A 22729-nucleotide genomic window follows, 5' to 3' on the forward strand; every position below is an offset into this window, starting at 1 on the left:
TCTCTAATTTTAAACAGATAACACCAATTTGTAAAATATTTTAAAGTACTGTCAACATAGTAAAATTCCCAATATACTTAAAATGTTTTTCTCTTAATTCCATCTAAAACATAAGCACATAGGAGATTAATGAGTGTATTTTAAAAAAACACATTATTTTTCTAGTCAAACCTAATCTGACCTTCAAATCCCAAAGTCAAAGTAAAGATTTTGTATTTTGTAAAAAATATAACAATAATCTCCAGGCCACATGAAATTTAGACAAATTATCTCTGGTGTCAATTTTGCTATCTCAATTCTTCACAATACATTCTTACATTGTAGGTATATGTTCTCTCTTCCATTTTTTGGAAAATAACAACCTTGCTGCCATTATCATATATAAAAACAAAGTCTCATATTTGTTCACCATTTATCTGCCTTCCTGAAAAAAATTTCAGGTTTCAATATTATGTTCATTTTCAAAAATTTCTGAATCAACGTTGCCACCAAAGGTAGAAAAAAGTACTGTTGCATAATATTGTAATCAATATTTTAGCCCAATTGACAATACAATCTTTTACAAATTTATCTTCAGATTAAACTTCAACATTTTATATACGTTTGCAATAAGACGGTCATCATTATTACATAATTGTTCTTCAAACTCCATTTTTAGTCAGCATTTTCTTTCTATCTGACAATTGCAAATATGTAAACTAATGACAATTATGTTCCCTTATTATTTTTTCTTGAGTTTTAAATCAGATCCACAAGACAAACCAACAAATCAGTGTATAGCATTCATAGATAGTTATCATTTCTTTTGTTTTTAAAAAAGCTTCTTGGGAAACACCTATAAAGGCAATTTATGAAATAACCTTATTTTATTCCAAACTCAATATGGCATATCTTACAAAATGACTCTTAAATGCTACATTCACTTTTAATTTCTCAAGCCATAAGTAATTATTCCACTGTTCCACCCAAGTCTCAACTCAAGACCTTCCAGTTCCAGTAGCCTTTAATTTTTTTTAAGTTATCCAATTTGTTATCCAAACCAAACATGCCTCAAAATATAATTTCAACTCAGGCATAGCCAAACACTCCTCTCTTTAGTATCCTAAATCAACTTATATTTAACTTTTGGTTTTTTGTTTGCCACACAAAGTAAGAAATATCTTTTTGCCATTGTTTAAAAAATATGTCTCTTGTCATGATTGTTATAGTTTGAAATAAGAAACATTCTTAGTAAAATTTTACAATATTTTTGTCACTGTTGTTAAATGAATCACTGCAGATTCTTGGCTTTCCACATTTGCTTAATGTCAGAAACTGACTGGGAAGGTTACAAGTGGTGATCACATGACTGCAGTTCATAAACATGCTGTTTTCCAAGCACCCAAGTTTTGATCATATGATCATGGGAATACTGCAACCTTATAAATGTGAAAACTGATGTCACTTTTTTCAGTGACCTTGTAATTTTGAACAGTCGCTAAAGAAATATTTTTGAGTTGAGGACTATCTATTCAACATCTCTTTGATTAAAGTTAGAATCTCTTACTCCAGACCTCTTTTGGAAAATTCCTTATTCTGTGTCTTTTTATTTTTAATCTCATTGCAGAGGTAATAAAAGTTATCTGATATTCTTTGTTGAACCTCTTCCTGAGAACTTTGTCTTTCTTGGCTTTGGCTTCTCTTCCTGGCCATTTCCAGTTTAATTCTGACACCCAGTTTGCTCTCTCCTGCTTCTGGATATTTGACAAACTCTTTTCACATGCTTAACAGTTTATTTATTTCAGACATACAGTATTAGAAATTCACATTCTCATTTTTTTTGGCACAGTTCATTTTCCTAACTTACAAAACACAATGGTATATTAATGCCCAATATTATCTGTCAGTTCAAGATTAATCCCATTCAGAGCAACCCAATATTTATATCGTTTCGGGACAACAGTGGGGTATCGGCGGCAGCCGCTTGAAGCATATCACAGCGGTACAAGCGGCAAGTGCAGGACGAGTGGCGCGGTTTGAGCGAGGACAGCCCACAACTCGCTCTCGCGAGCCACTAGCATAGCGGCAACTGTGGCAGCAACGACTGAATTGTCCCCAGTCCCCTCCGCCCCCTCGTCGGGGAGCCGCGAAGACAAGACACGAAGGCGCAGGAAGCCCCCAGGGCCACTGCCGGGCATGCGCGTCGCCCCAGGAACATGGCGGCGGCGACGACGACGACGACAGCGTGAATCGCGGCAGCGGCACCGCGCAACTGACAGAAGGGCGAACCGAGTCCCCGGAGGGCTACGAAACGGGGGCTTCCTCGTGTTCGGTGAGTGCCTCAGAGTTCCGAACGTTTTTAAGTTTAATCAGATTTGTATGCCTTCTGAGGGGGAAAAGCAGGCGGAGATGGAGCCGCCCCCCGCCGCTCTCTCTCTCTTTCTCTCTCTGCTGCGGGATCTCCCGGGTCACGACATTCTAAAAGGCGAGCTGAGGAGGGAGAAGGCTGATGTCAGATCAGCAGTCACCCGCCACCTCTCTCCGAGTCTGCGGGGGTCGGGGTCGGACTTGTTCCGGATACTCGCCCTGCACTCCCCCACCTCCCCACCAGTGTCTTCCAGGCGGCTGTCTCTTCTTCAGGTTTTTCTCGAGCCGCCCCTTCTCGGCCTCTTGCACCCTCTGCAGTTTGGGGGAGGGGGACGCTACTTTCCCCCGCCCTTGGTTGGTTACTTTAACGTGCGGAGGGGAAATTTATAACCCCGCTTTCCCTTCCCTCAGTTCGCTGCCGACCCAAAGGGTGAAGGGAGGAAAAAAAGAGGAAACCTCGCGATCCTCTTTGAGGAGGGGCGGGAGGAGGGTCGAGAGGGGAGCTCTCTCTCACCCCGACATTTAGCCAGCGGGCACGGCAGGTTGTCGTTCCCTCCCGCTTTGGCGCTCTCTTTGGAAAGTCCTGCTACCGGTAGGTGGGAGGAGAGCCGGTTCTGGACTGGCAGTCCTGCGCTTTGAATGCTGCGCGGTCTTATTTGAAAAGGGGAGGAACGACTGACGCCTCCTGACCAGAGCTGAGCCAGCGCAGCTGTCGCATTTTAGCCCTGGCTAACTTTGGCGACCACACGGACTTTTCTGTCGGGCATGCTGCTTTAACAAGCCTTTCGCTTTAGCAGGGCGGGGATAATGATGGGCACCGAAGGAGAGGAGGGGGCAAAGGCGAGGCTCGGGCTAAACGCTCGAGAAATAAGCTGTTCCCGGCAGTTCTGCGCTAGTTTGTCCCCCACCCCCCGGCGCGCATTTTGAATTGGCTCTTGTTTTTTTGGACTCGCTTGGATGTGCTTTGACAGCGTAGACGTGGACACACCTCTTCGAGCTGTAGCTTTCCTCTGGCTGAGTTCTCTCCTCCCTTTCCTCTTCTTTGGCATGATGTACACTACTGCAGTGTTTCCCAACCTAGACAACTTGAAGCTATTTGAACTTCAACTCCCAGAATTCCAGCGCTCGCTGGCTGGGGAATTCTGGGAGTTAAAGTCCAGATAGCTTCAAGTTGTCCGTGTTGGGAAACACTGCACTGCTGTACGCGAGTGACGCCTAAAACTCACTTATTCGTGGGCTGCCTATTGCTTGCGGCACCTACTTTATCTTGTTTGGCCGGACAAATGTACTTATTTGTTTGTTTGTTTTGTCAAGTACGTGCTGGTAGTATACAAAGATATAACAGTGTTGTTGTTTTTTAATCATTTTTATTTTTCCAAATTTTAAAAACATTTCAATAATTTATGCCCGATTTCTTATGTTTGTTATATTTCTTATATCACTTCTTTATACATACATTGCATGTTTATTTATTCCATTTAGTGCATCCTTTCACATTTTATTCCTATCTTTACCTTTGTGACCAATCCAACCATATCAATTGTTCCAAATCTCATAATAATCTGAATTACTAGTTCCCTTAATCTTCATAGTCATTTCTCCACAACTATAAATTTTTTCTATGGTAATATTTTCTGGTGGGATCTCCTTATTTTTCCAGAATTGTGCGTAGGATATTCTTGTAGCCGTGTTTATGTGAGTGATTAAATACTGTACTGTATTGTATTTTAGAGAGATTTTTTTTTGTCTTTATTCTTAGGAGCATGCATTCTGGGGTAAATTCTATGTGTTTCAGTTATTTCCAATAGCCAATGTTTATATACATGATCCTGGTAAGAGAGAAACATTAGGACAGGGGACGGAAGGCACACTGGTGCATTTATGCACACTCCTTAATCAATCTATCAATCAATTCACCCAAAGAATAGATGCACTTCCTTTTCTTCTAGTAACCGATGAGTTGGATGCAGTGTTTGCTGCTTCTCGTCTTATAAATGAAGGCCAGTCTTTCTCCAAAGTCAGTAAGGCTTGGGTTAAAGAGCCTTGAGGAGGAGTGGAAGATATATTAACAGAGAAATATGTTGCTTCTCTAGTGCAAAATTGAGCCTAGAAATACACTTTCTTGTAGGAACAAGAAGTTTCAGGAAATTTATTACTTTGGGTTTCTGTGTGTGTGTTGGCCATGATAGGCTTCTGATCCCATTCATTTATTCCAAGAAACAGTTTGAACCTCTGTCTATTTTCCTTATGAATTTTGACCAAGGGGACAATCTAGTGTCCCAGAAGCATGCTCAGTACAATTTAAGATAGCTTTCTTTTGAGTAAGCATGCAAAACATTACACTGTATGGTTTTAATAGTGAAGATACCTACAGAGGAGCAAGCCCATTGAGCATAGGGAGAAGTAAATAATAATACTGTACATAGAATCACTTTTTGTGTCTGCAAATAACATTAGCTGGTCTCCACTAGAATGTTTTTATTTTCTTTGCGCAAAAACTTGAGTACATTTCTGAGTATAGAATATTGTATGGATAATCATTTTAAATAAAAATCTAATATTCTAATCTGAAGCTGATAAAAAACAAAAGTTTTTTTAATGTAAATGTTCAGTAAGGTTAATACAACATGTTTTAGCAAAATTGTAATTTAGATGAAAATCCATATTATTTTGCCAGTAAAGTATACAATGGTTCAGTTAGATCAGTTGATCCTTATAATTTCTCTTGAGCTGCTAAAAAGAGTTTAGGTAAAACTTAAAAACATTTGTAATCAAAGTAATGATGCAGTTTTTTTAAATCTTAGTCCTGTAAGAACATGGTCTGTCAAAGTTTGGGTCCTAAACATCTTTACATCTTGTGTAAAGTTTGGATAAATTTTGAGGCTTAAGCCCATTAAAGTACACATTAAAATGGTATTCAGGTAAAAGCAATATGTTTGGAATTAAAGCATAAAAATAGTTTTTTAAACAGTTTTTTTAAGGATAGGAAATAATATGGCTATGGAACTTAACTAATTCTCTGTTCATATTTCAATTTTCGTCCAGTTCTATAATGGTTTAATTACATACTACTAATTAATTGTGCTATTTGCAGTAATGTCTATGGTAAAGAAACCATATTTCCATTTACAGTGGTACCTCGAGATACGAGTTTAATTCGTTCCGGACCTGGGCTCTTAAGTCGAGCAGCTCTTATCTCGAACGACTTTTCCCCATAGGAATTAATGTAAATAATTTTAATTGGTTCCAGCCCTCAAAAAACTCACAAAGTTAGTCTAAATTATGCAGAAAGACATGTTTTTAATGAAGAAATGTACATGTACATATAAATGAATAATGAAGTTTCTTTCACTTAACTTGTAAACTTTCTTAAACTTTTAAATTTACATATGTTCAACTTCTCTGCCACCCAATCCTGTAGGACAGAGGTCCCCAACCCTTTTTGCACCAGGGACCGGCTTTAAGCGATCAAGAGAGGAATGGGTGAATGAATGGACGGAGGGTGGGAAGGAAGGAAGGAAAGAGGGAAGGGACAGGAACAGAGGAAGGAAGCAAGGAAACTTATGAAAGGGGAGAGTAAGAGAGGAATGAGTGAAGGGAGGGAGGGAGGGAAGAAGGTGGGAAGGAGAAAGAAAAGAAGAAATAGAGGAAGGGAAGGTAAAAGAGAGAAAGAAAAAGAGCAAGAAAGAAAGAAAGAAAGAAAGAAAGGGGGAAGGGACAGGAACAGAGGAAGGAAGCAAGGAAACTTATGAAAGGGGAGAGTAAGAGAGGAATGAGTGAAGGGAGGGAGGGAGGGAAGAAGGTGGGAAGGAGAAAGAAAAGAAGAAATAGAGGAAGGGAAGGTAAAAGAGAGAAAGAAAAAGAGCAAGAAAGAAAGCTGCAAGCCCCCCCCCCCGAGCCCCCCAGGCCGGCTGCAACCTTTTAAAACACGCGAGCCGCTTCGCAGCTGTCTCCTGAAGCCGAACGCGGAAGTTAGCGTTTGGCTTCAGGAGACAGCTCCTTGGCGCTTGTATCTCGAATTTGGGCTTGTAAGTAGAACAAAAATATCTCTCCCCTCCCAGCTCTTATCTCGAGTTGCTCTTAAGTAGAGCAGCTCTTATGTCGGGGTTCCACTGTATTCTTAACCATGCAGTTTGCTGCTGTAATATTCCAGTAGTGATGTGTTTAGAAGAAAGCAAATCAATGCTGTATAGATATGTATAGTTTAGCTGTAGAAAAATGAGTAGAAATCACACAAGATGAAAAAAATATCTAATTTTTGTGGACCTGCAAGTAGGACTTGCCCAAGTCCATTCAGTGTTCTTATATATATTTGCATACAGTACACATGGCTGACTAAGGGGAAGATAAGTTATACTGTATGGAGTTAATTACTGTATGTTCCCCCTTTACTTGCTAATACTTTGGCCGGTGGTACAAAAGAGAATGTTCATTCAGGCAATTTTTAAAATACAGTATATTTTAAAACTCAGTAATTAACATAATGATCAAACCATATGGAATAAAGCATGTTTATGTCATTGGAATAATTACTGTTGCTATTAAAATGTCTGCAATTGGAGTTCAAGAAGAATTTTAAATATTTAGAGGTGTGTTAGTGCTAAATTTATTCCATTCCTGTACTAGTTATTAGTGTTATATTCAAGTTACTCATCTGCTTAGGTATATCAACTGCAGTGTCTGCTTGTAATAAAGTAAACCTGGCTTTATTTTAGGTTTGTGAAAAACTTTTTAAAGAATAAATAAAACAAAGAGTTGTATTACAAGATGAAACAACATCTTAAAGATTTGGGATATACAAATTATATTTTGACCTGCAATAATTGATACATTATTTTTTTCTGTCTATTGTAACTTTTCTTTAAAAATTGTTTCATTTTAACACATTTAGGAATGTTTAGTTCAGTAGTTATATTTTTCTCCAATAAAAATATTTTATACACAGTTTATAAATTAATTAATTAATTAATTAATTAGATTTGTAGACTCGTAGACTATTTCTTTGCTTATTTAAAATGCATGTAAGAGAAAATTAGTTTCAAAGGACTGCAGTTTTAATTCTAAATAAATTTATAAGGTTGGATTGATGGTGTTTTTATGTAGAAAATTGATGTTTAAAAAGTTTAAATTTATGATATGAAGCACTATCATGAAAATGGTTAAATGAATATCTAGACTTTTTAAAAATGTATATTGGGTTTATCTTTCAGAAAAATATTCCTAGTTTCAGAGCAATATAAAAACTCCTGTTTCACTTCTAGTTTAAATAGTACATGACTCAAGCTATTACGTAGCATATATGGGAAAAGGTGACAACTGTGCTTGATCCCTGCAATTAAGGGCTTTTTCCCTGATTTATTAATAAAGCAATTTCTATTTACTGAGTTGGAATTGCAAAAAACAATTTTGAGATTATAATTTGATTTCATTTAATTTGCTAAAGACAACAAACTCCAAAAAGACTCTTAAAATACAGATGTAAAATTCTAGTAAATGTAAATGTATTTACAAAATTATTCTCCTCTAAAGTAACTTTTTGGAAGCCATAGGTAAGAGTGATTTCATCACTACAAATCAATGAATATGATTTGTTCAAATTCTGTGCATTGTACCATTCACAAAGTAGTTTAGTTATAATTCTGAATAAATGTGACTTCTTTTCTTGATCTGAACAATTGTCCTTCTAATGGTGTTCTTTAAAATCACTGTAATTTAGAATACTAAATTGCATTGCATTGCATTGCATTGGCATCCTTCAGACTCGAAAGACCATGGTATCATGCTCTGGATTATACTAAATTATATGAATGAAAAAGATTAGGGGTATACATATTTTCAATTTAACTAAAATAATTGCAATGTCGTTAATTTTTCTAATTACCAAAGTCATTTTGCTGGAGTTGAATTTTTCTGTAAATTGCTGCAGTTGAATTTCTAGTCAACTATAAAAATAACCACTTCACCTGTGAAATATAACATTTGATAATTAAAGTAGTAATCCGACACATTTTAAAAATGATACTATTTAGATTAGAACAATTTATACTGTACAGTTATTCTGTGTTATTTTATATTATTAGAAATGGATTCATTTGATTAAAAGTGTACTTTCAGGTGACATTTTATGATATCTCTCTCTTATGGCAATTAAGGGTAAAAATACCCTTGGCAATACATGGCCTCAATATGTGACGTTGTGGCAATTTGTAAACAAAGCCCAAGAGATGTATTAGATTTTTAATGAATAAATAAGAAGGGGAAGGAAATAGCAACATGAATTGATGCAGTCATTGCAGGATGTCAAGATATCTGACTGCCTTCTCAGTGTTTATTGCTTTTGTACAGTTTTGCAAGCATAAAAAAGAAACAAGGAGCAATGCCATTTTATTGGTGAATTCTCCTCACGAATCCTTAAGAAAATCTTGTTGATACAAACTAGATGAGATCATGTACCAGCCAGGGATAGTGTCTCACATAATACTGGTGTTATGAACTGGGTGAGATCATATAGGTATTTGAGGCATACTTGAGGTAGGCAGTTTGCTGCACACAACCTTTACATGACCTCTATTTCTACAATGAATAATTAATGCTATGTTTTAGATGCACTGGCATGTAATTATGATTTATAATAACAATATAAATCAGAATAGTGCCTTTCCTATTGAATTTGAAATGAAAAATTCTATTTGGAAGAGAAATTAATCCCCATCTTTGGAAATTTTGTATCTCTAATATATGATGAGGCTGATACATTTTTGCCCATTGTACTTTATTTTAGGAAGTTCCTACATAAATGTTTTTTTAATCTTCAACATTAGATCTAGAATTCTGGATGGATTTGTGGGCAGAATTTTATAGGGTATGAAATAGGCTATTGACAATGTTTATTGCCAATCCTTGCAGTATGGGGGTTTATCTGTTAGCTGACAATCTTGTCTCTGTCTAGATGCTCACTTGTCTGAAATGCTGGAATTCTTTTTATGTTTTTCCAGCAAGCACTTCAGTGGCTTAGAGAGATATAATCACTATTGAACTGGAATCTTTATTACAGGAGCAAGTGTAATCTGCTGCTGGCTAGAAAAGCAGCAATAGAAAGATAAACACAAGTGGTTTAAAGTTGACTGCTCATAAACAGGATGACTTGGATCACCTTTCAGTTGTAAGCTTTTTGTAGTAGCTCCTATTTCCTTTAATTGAATGGGATTTTCATTTGTTGAATTAATTTCATAGAAAAGTGTGCTTTATTTATTATTTGTATATTTTTATAAATATTTGTATATTTTTAGAAATATTCTCATGTTTATCATTTTGCACATGAACTTTGAAATTAAAAACATAAATACATTATTAATGTTTACTCCTGTATTTGCTCAGACATAATCATCCTAGGGAATTTCATTTTTTGAGAAGAAATTATTTTTATTACAATATGTATACAATGCACTTCAATTTTAAAGGCTGTCAAAATGACATTTAAAATTTAGATTTTTTTCCTAAATGTGTTCCTAAGTATGAAAGTTGAAAGTTAGTGCCAACATGAAGAGCAAATATTGTATTCATTTTTAATGCCAGCATGTATAATAACCAAATTAAAAATTTCAAGTTTCATATTTTAACTATACCAGCTGATTCTCAGATATTTTATGAGGATTAATTTGGTCAGATTTTAGTTTTCTAAAATTTTATAAGACTGGGAACAAGGATTTGTCAAGGTATTCATATATATACAATCCTTGAAAAGTTTTAAATAAACCTGTTATTTGTCAATGAATGAATGTTCAGCAAGTTAGTTCATTTTAGGATATATCCCTGTTTACCTTGCAATGTGTTATGTATAATTAGCAGCAATAACATATACATAATTACTGAACATTATTAGTTCAAGATATAAAGTCCATAAAAGGTGTTGTGGATTATTGCATTTATATTTCTATTTCAGAAAATTTCATACAGACAAATGACAAATGGTGTTTAATTTTGTTCCTTAGTCATCATCAGTTTTTTACCTAATTGATTATTGATAAAAGGTATATGTACCTTCAAGCATTTATCAAGATTGCACTTTTCAGGGAGGTTGGGGCAATAAATGGCATTATTTAGGTGTAATATCAGAAATAAAAAAAGTTCTAACTGACTTAAGAACAGTTATCTTGGATGTACCTGTGCAGTAAGTGAAATGATAGATTTACAATTTTATTGCTGCAACTGTTTTATAATGTAAATCAAATGAACAATATTGTATATGTGCTAAAGTAAAAAAAAAAACTACCGCAAATGATGTCAATTTCTATGTAATGTTAATGGTGCTAGCATTCAACTTATAATTACTATAATATTCTAATATAAATGTAATGATACTTGTTTGTTTATGTGTGTATGGTTAGAAATAATAGGATTCCTTCAATAAATCTGTTGTAAATAGTGCCTAAATCTGAAATTTAAAGAACCTAAAATTGAAAAAAAAATGTCTGTGAATTTTTGTAGGAATAAATAGAAATAGAGTTTAGTGTTTTCTTATTTTTAATTCCATTCCTTATTAATGTACTGATTTTATACTCTTATTTTATATTTATATTATTTATTTTGTGTGTGTGTGTGCTTTCTTCCTAATCTATTGTATTCCTGTTTTACAGGAAACAATTCTACTGCAACAGAAGAGTGAACCTTTCAGGCAGGGTTGTGACAGGGAGGACCAGACTTTTAACCATGGGAAAAACAGGTAAAGTTTAAACAATTAGATAGTAAAAGGAAACATTAACACCAGAAGTCACAATTTTTAGGCATTTAAATTATGACTATTTTCAGTAGTTTAAAAAATTCTAAGGGTACTCCTAATTCCTAAACTTGGAATTTTTTTGGTAATTACAGTAATAATATTTAATGAAAAAGAGATGTAGATGTTTGCAGAATCGCTGCAATATTGATATAAACAACTTTTTTTCTGAATTCAAATTTTGATTTCTTTTTTAGATCATGGGAAAAACAAACTGTTGGTAAAATATTTACTGGCATTTGCTAGATACAATTTAATTTGTGAAAGAAAATAATACATTTTCATAAAATTGCAAATTTAATGCAAAAGTCTTTAAATATGCTGTTTTATTAAATTAATTTGCAATCAAATAGGTAGGCAAACTGGATTTGAAACTAGAAAGTTTATTTTGAATGATTTCGTTTAAAAGCAGTTGGCTGCTACTTAAACATCTGTATCTTTTCCTGAGATTGTATATCTGATAAGCTTTCTAAGTTGTTTTTGATATTAATGTCATGTCTTACATTCAAGTGTATCAATAAAAACTCACAAAGCTCACAAAAGTACCATAGGCATATAGTTCTGATCAAATATTTCTTTCATTATTTAACAAAATCAAGATACTCAAGGGAAATTCACATTCTGGGAATACAGTACTGTATAGTTAGCACTGATGTCTGTACCATAGATGGCAGAGTGCCAATTACAGTAATAGGATAATTTAGCCTTCACACATATTAAAATATGGCTTATGTTATGATTAAAACACTGGCTTGTAAGAGATCCAAAATCTGTATTCTGCTTCATATGATGTCTGAATTGACTACTTATTGTATTTACACTTATTTCCATACTGTAGAAACATAGAGTTGGAAGATGTAATCATCCTTGTTTCTTATGCAGTACACATAGATGTCAAAAAGCTTTTTCTTATTTATTTTCCTGGGTTGAAATAAAATGCTCAGTAATATCAAGTGAACAAATGTGATAGATGAAATTTCCAGGGAGGGAAATAGCTACCCTTTTTCATCCAGCCAATTTCATCTATCCATGCTAGAGGTATCATCTGTTGAGCAACCTTGACTTAGAATGGAGCAGGTTATCTTACTGCCATTGCTTCTTTTTTCCCTCTGGCTATGTAGGATTCATCTGATAATCCATTGTGCATTAAATGAATGGTCTACAATGAGTTGTTCAATAACTTTTAAGTATTTGTTCTGTTTTGTGTTAGCATTTTCTAATCTTCTTTGCCTGGTTAATAAGCCAAAAGTCATATTAGGTAATTTTGTCTGTATATTCTTTTAAGTGTCCCTGGTGTCTATATAACACTGGATAAAAAGGATTGTGTAGAATAGTATTTAATACTTTGCATAATGTGCTTATGCTGAAATCACTATTATAATTATAGAGAACACTTTGCAACTATTACTGAAAGTATTTGCCTTTGTTTTATCAAAGTGCTTGCTTTTTGCATTACCTTTTTGAGTTGCATTACGATAGATTTACTGCCAGATTTAATTTTAGAAATAAACCTAATTCAATGTTGATTCAGTTGAAAATCAATTTAGATTTCAAATATTTTGAAATATTCATTATGTTTGCTAACTTGAGCCCAAATCCTGTATCTGTTTACCCAGAAATGAATTCTATTAAGACTAATAGAATTCTGTAATGATACATTAACAGAATTCTATAAATGTATAGAATGATATTGGTAGGAGTATATGGCAATGTGTAAAACTATGTTTATTTTAGAATTCAAGTCTATTAAAAAAGAAAGTCATGGCAACCACAATCTGTCAAGTAATCAATTGTTGGATAACATTATGTGTTGTAAATGTTCAGAGAATAGATTTTGGTGTATACAGGCTTTTTAAAAGCAAACTTTCTCATTTCCTTTGGTCTTCTGCTATCCCTGAAAAATCACTCTAGAAGGTGTCTCTTTCAATTTTTGAATCAATCATTTTCTTCCATTCCAGCTTACTTGAAGCTATGCTAAACACTTTCTGATCTGAAAGAGAGCTTTTAAAGTAGAGCAGATAACTACAAGAGAAGAGGAGAGAAAAATACTCTTCGTCAAATTTCCAGAGTTTTAAACCAACAGATTTAATTAAATTTGAAAATATTTCAGTTTTGGTTAATTATTATATAAAGTTACCATTTACTTACAACTTATTGTTTATGAGTTATAAGCTAAATCTTTAACATAGGTCTTTTATTTTAGCATTGCTTCTCCGTACTGAAGGAGCGGGTCCAGCAGTCACATGGGTTGCTCATGTCCAATCCGGTGGAACTGAGCCTAGTATTAAAAAAGCTTGCCGGATCCGCCCCTTCCCCAGAATTCGCTCAGTTCGCATATCCTGCGGTTGTATTGTGATAGCTCGTTCAACATTCGTTCAACATTCTAACACCTTCCCTTCGATCTTTTCCTTCAAAAATAGTAAGACTGTTTATCCTTATTGGTTTTACTTGCACTAATAGCGCCAGCCGTTTGCGGCTCGGTTTTTTTCCCTTGGAGAAGTTGCGGTTTCGTTTTCCCCCGGCGGTTTTGCCGTGTACGATCCCCGCGGCCGCTTGTGGATTCTTTTAATCCTTTGGCCTGGAGGTTCTAGTGCAAGTATTAATTGATTGCCTTATTGATTCTGTATTGCATATATATATTAAAGGGCTTGAAAAAATACCTCCTGCGGAGTGAGACGGCTTTCTAGTCTCCTGGACTTAGTCGATCGCTTCCCCTTTAAGGCATATTCGGAGCGATTTTTCGGCGCGAAGGCCTTCGCGCCCCTTTTAAATCTAGGCCTCTCGTGTTGGCCTCCTGCCAGCCGCGTAGGCCTCAGTCCACCGCGTGGATCCCGGAGCGGGCCTTGGGGGTCCCAGGCTAAATTCTCCACCGGCTAAGCCTCCAACCAGAGTGCCTTGGTTTACTTAATTGAAAAGTTTAGGGAGGCTGGCCCCGCTGGATTTGGGGGCACGAACTCTGGGTTTGCCCAGATTGTCCTCACGTCTCAGCAGCTTCGAGGCCTCGAAGCAGGATCCATTCCTCTTGGGAAGTCCTTCAAATTCTTCTCCTTTTCTATTCAGTTATTGGCTCAGCCTTGTCTTCTGTTAATTTTCAGACTATGGCTTCCTTTCCCAAGAGAGGCACAACTAAAGGTCCCAGAGAGGCCAGGCCTACAGGCGATGAGATTACTAGTATCCCCCAGGCCTCTTCCTCCTCTTCTCCTGGGGCCCGCCCCTCGACTAAGGTCACCAGGGCCGAGAAGAGAAGGGACCTAGCCCTACAAAGAATCCATGACAAATCAGCAAAACGTTTAAAAGTGCAGGCCCAAGTACTCAGTAGTCAAGACCCCCCAGAGGCTTCTAGTATACCTCCTTCTGGGGTCCCTGTGTTATCTCTGGATGAGCCTAACCTAGACAGACCCCAACCTAACCTATGGGGCATAGGGCCAGAGGAACCAGATATTATTGAAGATTCCTCCCAGCCAGGATCCTCCCAGGCCTTTAGGGATTCTTCTGCCATTCCTGCTGATATTTCTAATTTACCTCCTGAGTTCCAATCTATTTTTGCTGTGTTGTCTAAGGCCATTGATGCCAAACTCTCTTCCATCAATGAGCTTCCCTTACCTCCTCCTCCTTCTCGTCCCTCCCGCCCCTTGGGTTCTTCCCCAGCGGTTAGGGCTCCTATTCAGGATGATTCAGATTCCTCTCAGGACGAATATGAGGATATGGAGGATGATGAGGACCCTTTCCAAGGGCTATCAGATGATGAGGAATCCCAAATAAAGGTTCCTTCTCCAATTACCATTTTCCCTTCTCAATTATTCAAATCTCTCCTCCTCAAAGCTAGGATTTCTACGGGATTAGCGGCCCAGGAGAAACAAGCCTCCACTTCCACTGATCCCCCGGAGGAGAATTTACCTTATTTCACTGAGGAACAGGAGGATAACGAGGTAATTCCTATGCCTAAATTGTTTAAAGATGCCTTACTCAAACAGTGGGATTTCCCAGCCTCTAGTCTTAATCCCTCCACTAAAGACAGGAAGTTGTACAAACTTTCCTCTTCCTATGAAGAGCTTCTATCCTTTCCCAAACCGGATGAACCTGTCAAGATCCTTCATTCGGCAGCGGCTGTGCCGGGAGAGGCGGAGGAAGTCCTCCGCCCAGAGGACAAGCGCATTGAACAAATGCTCAAAAGAGGATTCACGGCAGATTCCTGGGCCATTAAAAGTTCTGCAGCAGCCTCCTTTTTCTCCAGAGCCATGCTGCTGTGGCTTCGCCAACTTCAACAGCATATTCCTCCCGATGACTTGAGAGGTCAACAAGACTTCAACAAGGTCTTTGCAGCTGCCCAGTACGTGGCTGATGCCACCTTGCAATCTACCAGATTTTCTGCTAAGTCTATTGCAGCTTCTACAACGGCGAGGAGACTCCTATGGATTCGCCCTTGGCAAGCGGGAGTACGCCAGAAGTGGCAGTTATCCCAGGGACCCTTAAAGCGCGACCTTCTTTTCGGTGATCTTCTGGATCCACTCCTCACGGAAACCACGGATAAGAAGAAAGTTTTGGGTCCAACCACAAAAAAGGCTACCAAAACGCAGTCCTTTCGTCGCCCGGGGCGCCAGCAAGATCAAGCTGCTTCCTATCAGAGATCTCCAGGTCAGTATTCCCCCCGCTTTCGTTCCCAAAGTAGGAACTCCAGGGGTAGAGGTTTTCGCTTCCAAAGGGGAGCTTCTTCTAACAGGGCCTCAAAAAAACCTAGATGGTAATCTTTCCTCTATTCCCATAGGGGGTCGCCTAGCTCATTTCGCCTCAAATTGGCGTCTCACCTCCAAGGACCCCTGGGTCATTGACACTGTTCAAACTGGCCTTCTTTTAGAATTTATTTCTCCTCCCCCCAAACGTTTTATTTCCTGCCCTGCTCCCAGGTCCTCCTCAGATTGTAACCGTATGGAGGAGGCCATTTCTCATCTATTGTCCATCAGAGCCATTCAACCGGTTCCTTCCGGTCAGAAGGGCCTAGGTTTTTACTCCATTTTATTTATGGTTCCAAAATCCTCCGGAGGTTGGAGAGCTATTTTGGATTTAAAGAAACTAAACCTATTCATCAAATATAGGAAGTTTAAAATGCACTCCTTATCTTCTATTTTGGCCGCCATTCACTCCGGAGATTTCATGGTCTCCTTAGACCTCACTGAGGCCTACCTTCACATCCCTATAGCCAAATGCCACAGGAAGTTTTTACGTTTTTCCTTTCAAGGCAGGCATTTCCAGTATAGGGCGATGCCATTTGGCCTTTCCTCGGCCCCTCGGGTCTTTACAAAGCTCTTGGGGTCCCTGGCGGCCTATATCCGGGCGTCTCCCATTCACATTTTATGTTATCTTGATGATATTTTGATTCATGGGAACTCCCTAGAGAAAGTGAAAACAGACCTTTCTGTCACCATGTCAGTCCTTCAGGACCATGGTTTTTCCATCAACTTTGAAAAAAGTCACCTCCAACCTTCCACATCCATTTCTCACCTGGGTTCCATTATCAATTCAGAATCTTCCCAGGTTTTTCTCTCTCCCGAGAGAAAACTCAGTATAGGGGAGTTAATTTCTAACATTTTATCTAATTCTTCAGTATCCATAGTAACTCTGTCTTCCCTTTTGGGGAAGATGGTGTCATGCATAGGCATCATTCCCTGGGCTCGCCTTCATGCTAGGGAACTCCAGTGGCTCCTATTACCCTTTCAGAGATCGGGGCACAGCAACTCAAATCAGCGCATTGTCATCCCGCCAAGTGTTCGCAGATCCTTCAAGTGGTGGAAGTCTCCGGCCATGGACAAAGGATCCCCGTTCAGATGCCCGGATCAATTTGTCATCACCACAGATGCCAGTCTATCGGGATGGGGCGCCCACGCCCAGGGGATGATAGCCCAGGGCACGTGGTCCCCGGAGGAAGCTTCCAGGCCAATCAATTGGCTAGAGTTAAGAGCCGTTTCCCTGGCTCTGAAGCATTTCTCTCCTCGCATCCCCAACCGGCACGTTCTCATTCTCACCGACAACATTGCCACAAAAAGCCATATCTGCAGACAGGGGGGCACGAGATCCAAAGCTCTCATGAGGGAGGCCCTCAAGTTAGGCCTTTGGGCGGAAAAACATCTTCGGTCGCTCCTAGCCGACCACATCTCGGGGAGCCTCAACGTCCAGGCGGACTGGCTATCTCGAGCAACGATAGACCCAGGAGAGTGGAACCTCCATCAGGACCTGTTCCATCAAATCAGCCTCAGATTCGGCCTACCAGTCCTGGATCTCTTCGCGACCAATGCGAACGCCCAACTCCCTCGCTTCTTTTCCAGATTTCCATCCCCGGGAGCGGAAGCAATCAATGCCCTCCGGAGTCCATGGCCTCCAGGCCTACTCTACGCATTTCCTCCAATTCCAATTCTCCCGGACGTGATTCACAAGGTTCTCACCGAGAGGGCCCGAGTAATCTTAATCGCCCCTCATTGGCCCCGCCGGCCCTGGTTCGCGGATCTCCAACAGCTGTCCGTCCAGGACCCTTGGCGACTCCCCGTTTCGGGGGATATGCTGCGGCAGGGGGCCTCATTCCATCCAGACCCGGAGTGGTTCCACCTCACCGCCTGGCTGTTATCAGGAGAGACTTAGAACTGCGTGGTCATGACCCCGATTCAGTGGAGGTCATTTTAAAGGCCAGAAGGGGCTCGACCAATCGAATCTACGACCACACGTGGTCCAAGTTTCACCAGTGGTGTCTACAGGAAGGTCTCTCCCCTCTGTGCATCCCCATACACAGAATTATTTCCTTCCTTATGCAAGGCTTCCATAAAGGACTTTCCACCAGCACCCTCCGGCGGCATCTGGCAGCCATTTCATCTGTCCTAGGGGGTCCCCGCAGACAGCCTCTTCGCTCCTTCCCTGAAGTTCAGGAATTCCTCAAGGGCATAGCCAACCTCAGACCCTCCAAGGTCCACAGGTATCCATCCTGGGATTTGCCACGGGTTCTCCATTCCCTCACGCAGGCACCATACGAACCCCTAAAATCGGCGTCCCTCAGGTACCTATCCTTTAAGGTAGCATTCCTGGTGGCTATTACCTCTGCCCGACGCATTTCGGAGCTGGCTGCCCTCTCAATCAGGCAGGACCTTTGTCAATTCCATCAGGACAAGGTAGTCTTGCGACTGGACCCCACCTTCTTACCCAAGGTCAGTTCCATGTTCCACAGATCTCAGGATATTGTCCTACCTTCCTTCTGCCTCCAACGAGACCATCCCTTGGCAATTAGATGGCACACCCTGGATCTCATCAGAGCGCTGAGAATCTATATCCAACGCACAGGACCCTTTCGAAGGTCAGAAGCACTTTTCATAGCCTATCATCCCAGAGTCATGGGGGCCAAAGTGTCTTCAACAGTAATAGGCCGTTGGATCAGAGGGACTATATCTAAGGCCTATGAGTCGGCCTCCCTCTCAGTTCCAAGGAACATCACAGCGCATTCCACCAGGAGCGCAGCCACCTCGGCCGCTTGGGCGACTCAAGCCCCGTTGGAGGAGGTCTGCAAAGCAGCCACTTGGGCCTCGCCAAATTCCTTCATCAGGCACTACAAGATTGATTCTTACGCTTCAGCGGACGCTGCCTTCGGCAGAAGGGTACTCCAATCCGTTATCTCACACGATAGCAATCTAATCCCACCCTAGGGACCATCTATTGGGTATGTCCCATGTGACTGCTGGACCCGCTCCTTCAGTACGGAGAATAGGCGTTGATTGCTTACCTGAACGCCTCTTCTCGTACGGTGAGCGGGTACAGCAGTCACTTCCCGCCCTTGTATGTGTCTTTTTTACCTTTCTATAATTCTTTTTCCTCTAACAATAAGAGTTGAACACTACAGAGCTTCACAACTGAGCCTAGTCTATGGATTCGCGAATTCTGGGGAAGGGGCGGATCCGGCAAGCTTTTTTAATACTAGGCTCAGTTCCACCGGATTGGACATGAGCAACCCATGTGACTGCTGTACCCACTCACCGTACGAGAAGAGGCGTTCAGGTAAGCAATCAACGCCTATTTTGTCTGAATACACTTATGCCTATAAATCCTTTTCTCCAATATGCTAACATTTAATGTAATGTTTTTAAGATTATACTTTGAATCATTCTGTAAGTACAAATCTGTCAGTTTTAAGCATTTGTCAGGCCACAGGACCTTTATTGTTGTAGTACTTTGTGTGGAGTTTCAGCAAAAGTTACTAGACGACTTCTTATCAGAACTAAATCTCAGCTCAATCTGGTTTTTTTCCCTTCTTAGTTGAATTTGTTGGTTATTGCAATAGTGGGGAAGACCTGCCATCTTGTAGAGGTGGCCTTCATGGAGTCAGGCAAGATTTATCACTAAAGAGTTGAGGTCATTATCACTGATAAATGCTAAGCGGAATTTAATATCAATCCAATAGATGTAGCTTCTTTACATATAAATTCCCTGGAAATTAACACAGAAAATTGTAAAACAGAGTCGACTGACAACGAGTCAGTCGAGGTGACTGGGCCACGTACTTGTCCACCTGTCTGGGAAGAGTTTGATCTGGTGACACCTGATGAAGTGGACAAGGCCATCAGAGCTGTGAGTTCTGCCACCTGTTTACTGGATCCGTGTCCCTCCTGGTTGGTCTCGGCCAGCAGGGAGGTGACACGGAGCTGGGCCCAGGAGATTACCAACGCTTCCTTGGGGAGGGGAGTCTTTCCAACACTCTATAAAGAAGCGCTCGTGCGCCCCCTCCTCAAGAAGCCCTCCCTGGACCCAGTCGTACTTAATAACTATCGTCCAGTCTCCAACCTTCCCTTTATGGGGAAGGTTGTCGAGAAGGTGGTGGCACTCCAGCTCCAGCGGTCCTTGGAAGAAGCCGATTATCTAGGTCCCCGACAGTCAGGTTTCAGGCCCGGTTACAGCACGGAAACCGCTTTGGTCGTGTTGATGGATGACCTCTGGCGGGCCCGGGACAGGGGTTTATCCTCTGTCCTGGTGCTCCTCGATCTCTCAGCGGCTTTCGATACCATCGACCATGGTATCCTTCTGCACCGGTTGGAGGGGTTGGGGGTGGGGGGCACTGTTCTCCAGTGGTTCTCCTCCTACCTCTCTGACCGGTCACAGTCGGTGTTAGTGGGAGGTCAGAGGTCGGCTCCGAGGTCTCTCCCTTGTGGGGTGCCTCAGGGGTCGGTCCTCTCCCCCTTGCTATTTAACATCTACATGAAACCGCTGGGTGAGATCATCCAAGGACATGGGGTGAGGTATCATCAATATGCCGATGATACCCAGCTTTACATCTCCATCCCATGCCCAGTCAACGAAGTGGTGGAAGTGATGTGCCGGTGCCTGGAGGCTGTTGGGGCCTGGATGGGTGTCAACAGACTCAAACTCAACCCGGATAAGACGGAGTGGCTGTGGGTTCTGCCTCCCAAGGACAATTCCATCTGTCCGTCCATCACCCTGGGGGGGGAATTATTGACCCCCTCAGAGAGGGTCCGCAACTTGGGCGTCCTCCTCGATCCACAGCTCACATTAGAAAACCATCTCTCAGCTGTGGCGAGGGGGGCGTTTGCCCAGGTTCGCCTGGTGCACCAGTTGCGGCCCTATCTGGACCGGGACTCATTGCTCACAGTCATTCATGCCCTCATCACCTCGAGGTTCGACTACTGTAATGCTCTCTACATGGGGCTACCTTTGAAAAGTGTTCGGAAACTTCAGATCGTGCAGAATGCGGCTGCGAGAGCAGTCATGGGCTTACCTAGGTATGCCCATGTTTCACCATCACTCTGCAGTCTGCATTGGCTGCCGATCAATTTCCGGTCACAATTCAAAGTGTTGGTTATGACCTTTAAAGCCCTTCATGGCATCGGACCAGAATATCTCCGAGACCGCCTCCTGCCGCACGAATCCCAGCAACCGATTAGGTCCCACAGAGTGGGACTTCTCCGGGTCCCGTCAACTAAACAATGTCGGTTGGCGGGTCCCAGGGGAAGAGCCTTCTCTGTGGCGGCACCGGCTCTCTGGAACCAACTCCCCCCGGAGATTAGAACTGCCCCTACTCTTCCTGCCTTCCGAAAACTCCTTAAGACCCACCTTTGCCGTCAGGCATGGGGAAACTAAACATCTCCCCTGGGCACGTTAAATTTATATATGGTATGTTTGTGTGTGTGTTTGCTATTACATGGGGTTTTCTTAAATCGTTAAATATTTTAATTAATTGGATTGTTGTGACTGTTTTACTTGTTGTGAGCCGCCCCAAGTCTTCGGAGAGGGGCGGCATACAAGTCCAACTAATAAATAAAATAAATAAAATAAAAATACAGTATAAGAATTTGCATACCTATTGTTCAAGACTATACCATTTAACAGTTTCGGACAATATATTGGCAATTTTTCTTAACATATACTGTTGGCAACTCAGCCTGTACATTTGTGTACACACAAATACATAATGACATAGATCTTGTTCCAAGTATACTGTGACAAGAAGTTCTTAGGAAATATTTTCACCGATATAGGGATTAAGCCTTTCCTATAAATATGCCCTTGAGCCTTGCAGGATCAACTACTGATGATCAAGGCAACCCTAACCCTAAGTTTGAGTTTGTTGACACCCATCCAGTCCCCAACAGCCTCCAGGCACTGGCACATCACTTCCACTGCTTCGTTGACTGGACATGGGGTGGAGATGTATAATTGGGGGGAGAGGACCGACCCCTGAGGCACCCCACAAGGGAGAGACCTAGAGGTCGACCTCTGACCCCCCCACTAACACCAACTGCGACCGACCGGAGAGGTAGGAGGAGAACCACTGAAGAACAGTGCCTCCCACTCCCAACCCCTCCAGCCGGCGCAGAAGGATACCATGGTCGATGTGTCCTGTGTTCCAGGATTTTTGGAAGATAATGAGTAGTGGTTCTGTGATGGTATCTGCCAGTTCTTTTAGGAATCTAGGATGTAGTCCATCTGGCCATGGCGATTTGTACTCATCGAATTCCCGCAAGTGGTCCCTTACTGTGTTTTTATTTATTTTGAGTTCTGTTCCAAAACTGTTTTTTGCAGCTGTGTTGCATGTTTATTGGTTCGTGGTTTCTTTTTGTGTGAAGAGTGATGTAAAATAGGTGTTGAGCAGCTGTGCTTTGTTTCTATTATCTATGATTTCTTTGCTGTCTTCTCTTTTTAGTGTAGTGAGAGTTTCCTTAATTTTCTTCTTGTTTATGTGTTGGAATACATTTTTTGTTGTCATTGACTTTCGTTGCAAGGTTTTGTTTATATTGGGCCTTTGCTGTCCTTATTTTTTGTTTGCAGATTCTTACTGTTTGTTGAAATTCTGCCTTGATTATGTGTCCCTCTTTCCATTTTTTGTATTTGACTTTTTTTAATTTAGATTGTCTGTGAGGTCTTTGTTTAGCCATGCTGGTTTCTTTTTAGATTTCCTGTTTTTCTTTTTCATAGGGATTGTGCTATTTTGGGCTTTTATGAGTGTGCTTTTCAGGGTCTCCCAAGCCTCTTGTATGGATTTACCATTTTTTAAAATAATAATAATAATAATAATAATAATAATAATTATTATTATTATTATTATTATTATTATTATTATTATTA

At 40.5% G+C, this 22729-nt stretch overlaps 2 protein-coding genes across 10 annotated transcripts in view; one reads left to right on the forward strand and one right to left on the reverse strand.

Moving 5' to 3' along the window:
- The window catches only part of CDKL5 (cyclin dependent kinase like 5), a 277196-nt gene that overhangs the window by 113740 nt on the left and 140727 nt on the right, over nucleotides 1-22729 (reverse strand). The window lies entirely within an intron of this gene.
- The window catches only part of SCML2 (Scm polycomb group protein like 2), an 81578-nt gene continuing 60670 nt past the window's right edge, over nucleotides 1822-22729 (forward strand). For 8 of the 9 annotated variants that reach the window (XM_070750755.1, XM_070750757.1, XM_070750758.1 and 5 more), the window contains exons 1-2: nucleotides 1822-2311; nucleotides 10983-11068. In XM_070750755.1, the coding sequence (XP_070606856.1) occupies nucleotides 11056-11068 (13 nt within the window). In that variant the 5' untranslated portion in view covers nucleotides 1822-2311; nucleotides 10983-11055. Of the gene's footprint in view, nucleotides 2312-2528; nucleotides 2939-10982; nucleotides 11069-22729 lie in introns of those variants that run through there. The other variant, XM_070750756.1, reaches the window with a different exon arrangement.

The sequence above is a fragment of the Erythrolamprus reginae genome, chromosome 4, assembly GCF_031021105.1.
Source record: "Erythrolamprus reginae isolate rEryReg1 chromosome 4, rEryReg1.hap1, whole genome shotgun sequence".
NCBI classification, from domain to species: Eukaryota; Metazoa; Chordata; class Lepidosauria; order Squamata; family Dipsadidae; genus Erythrolamprus; species Erythrolamprus reginae.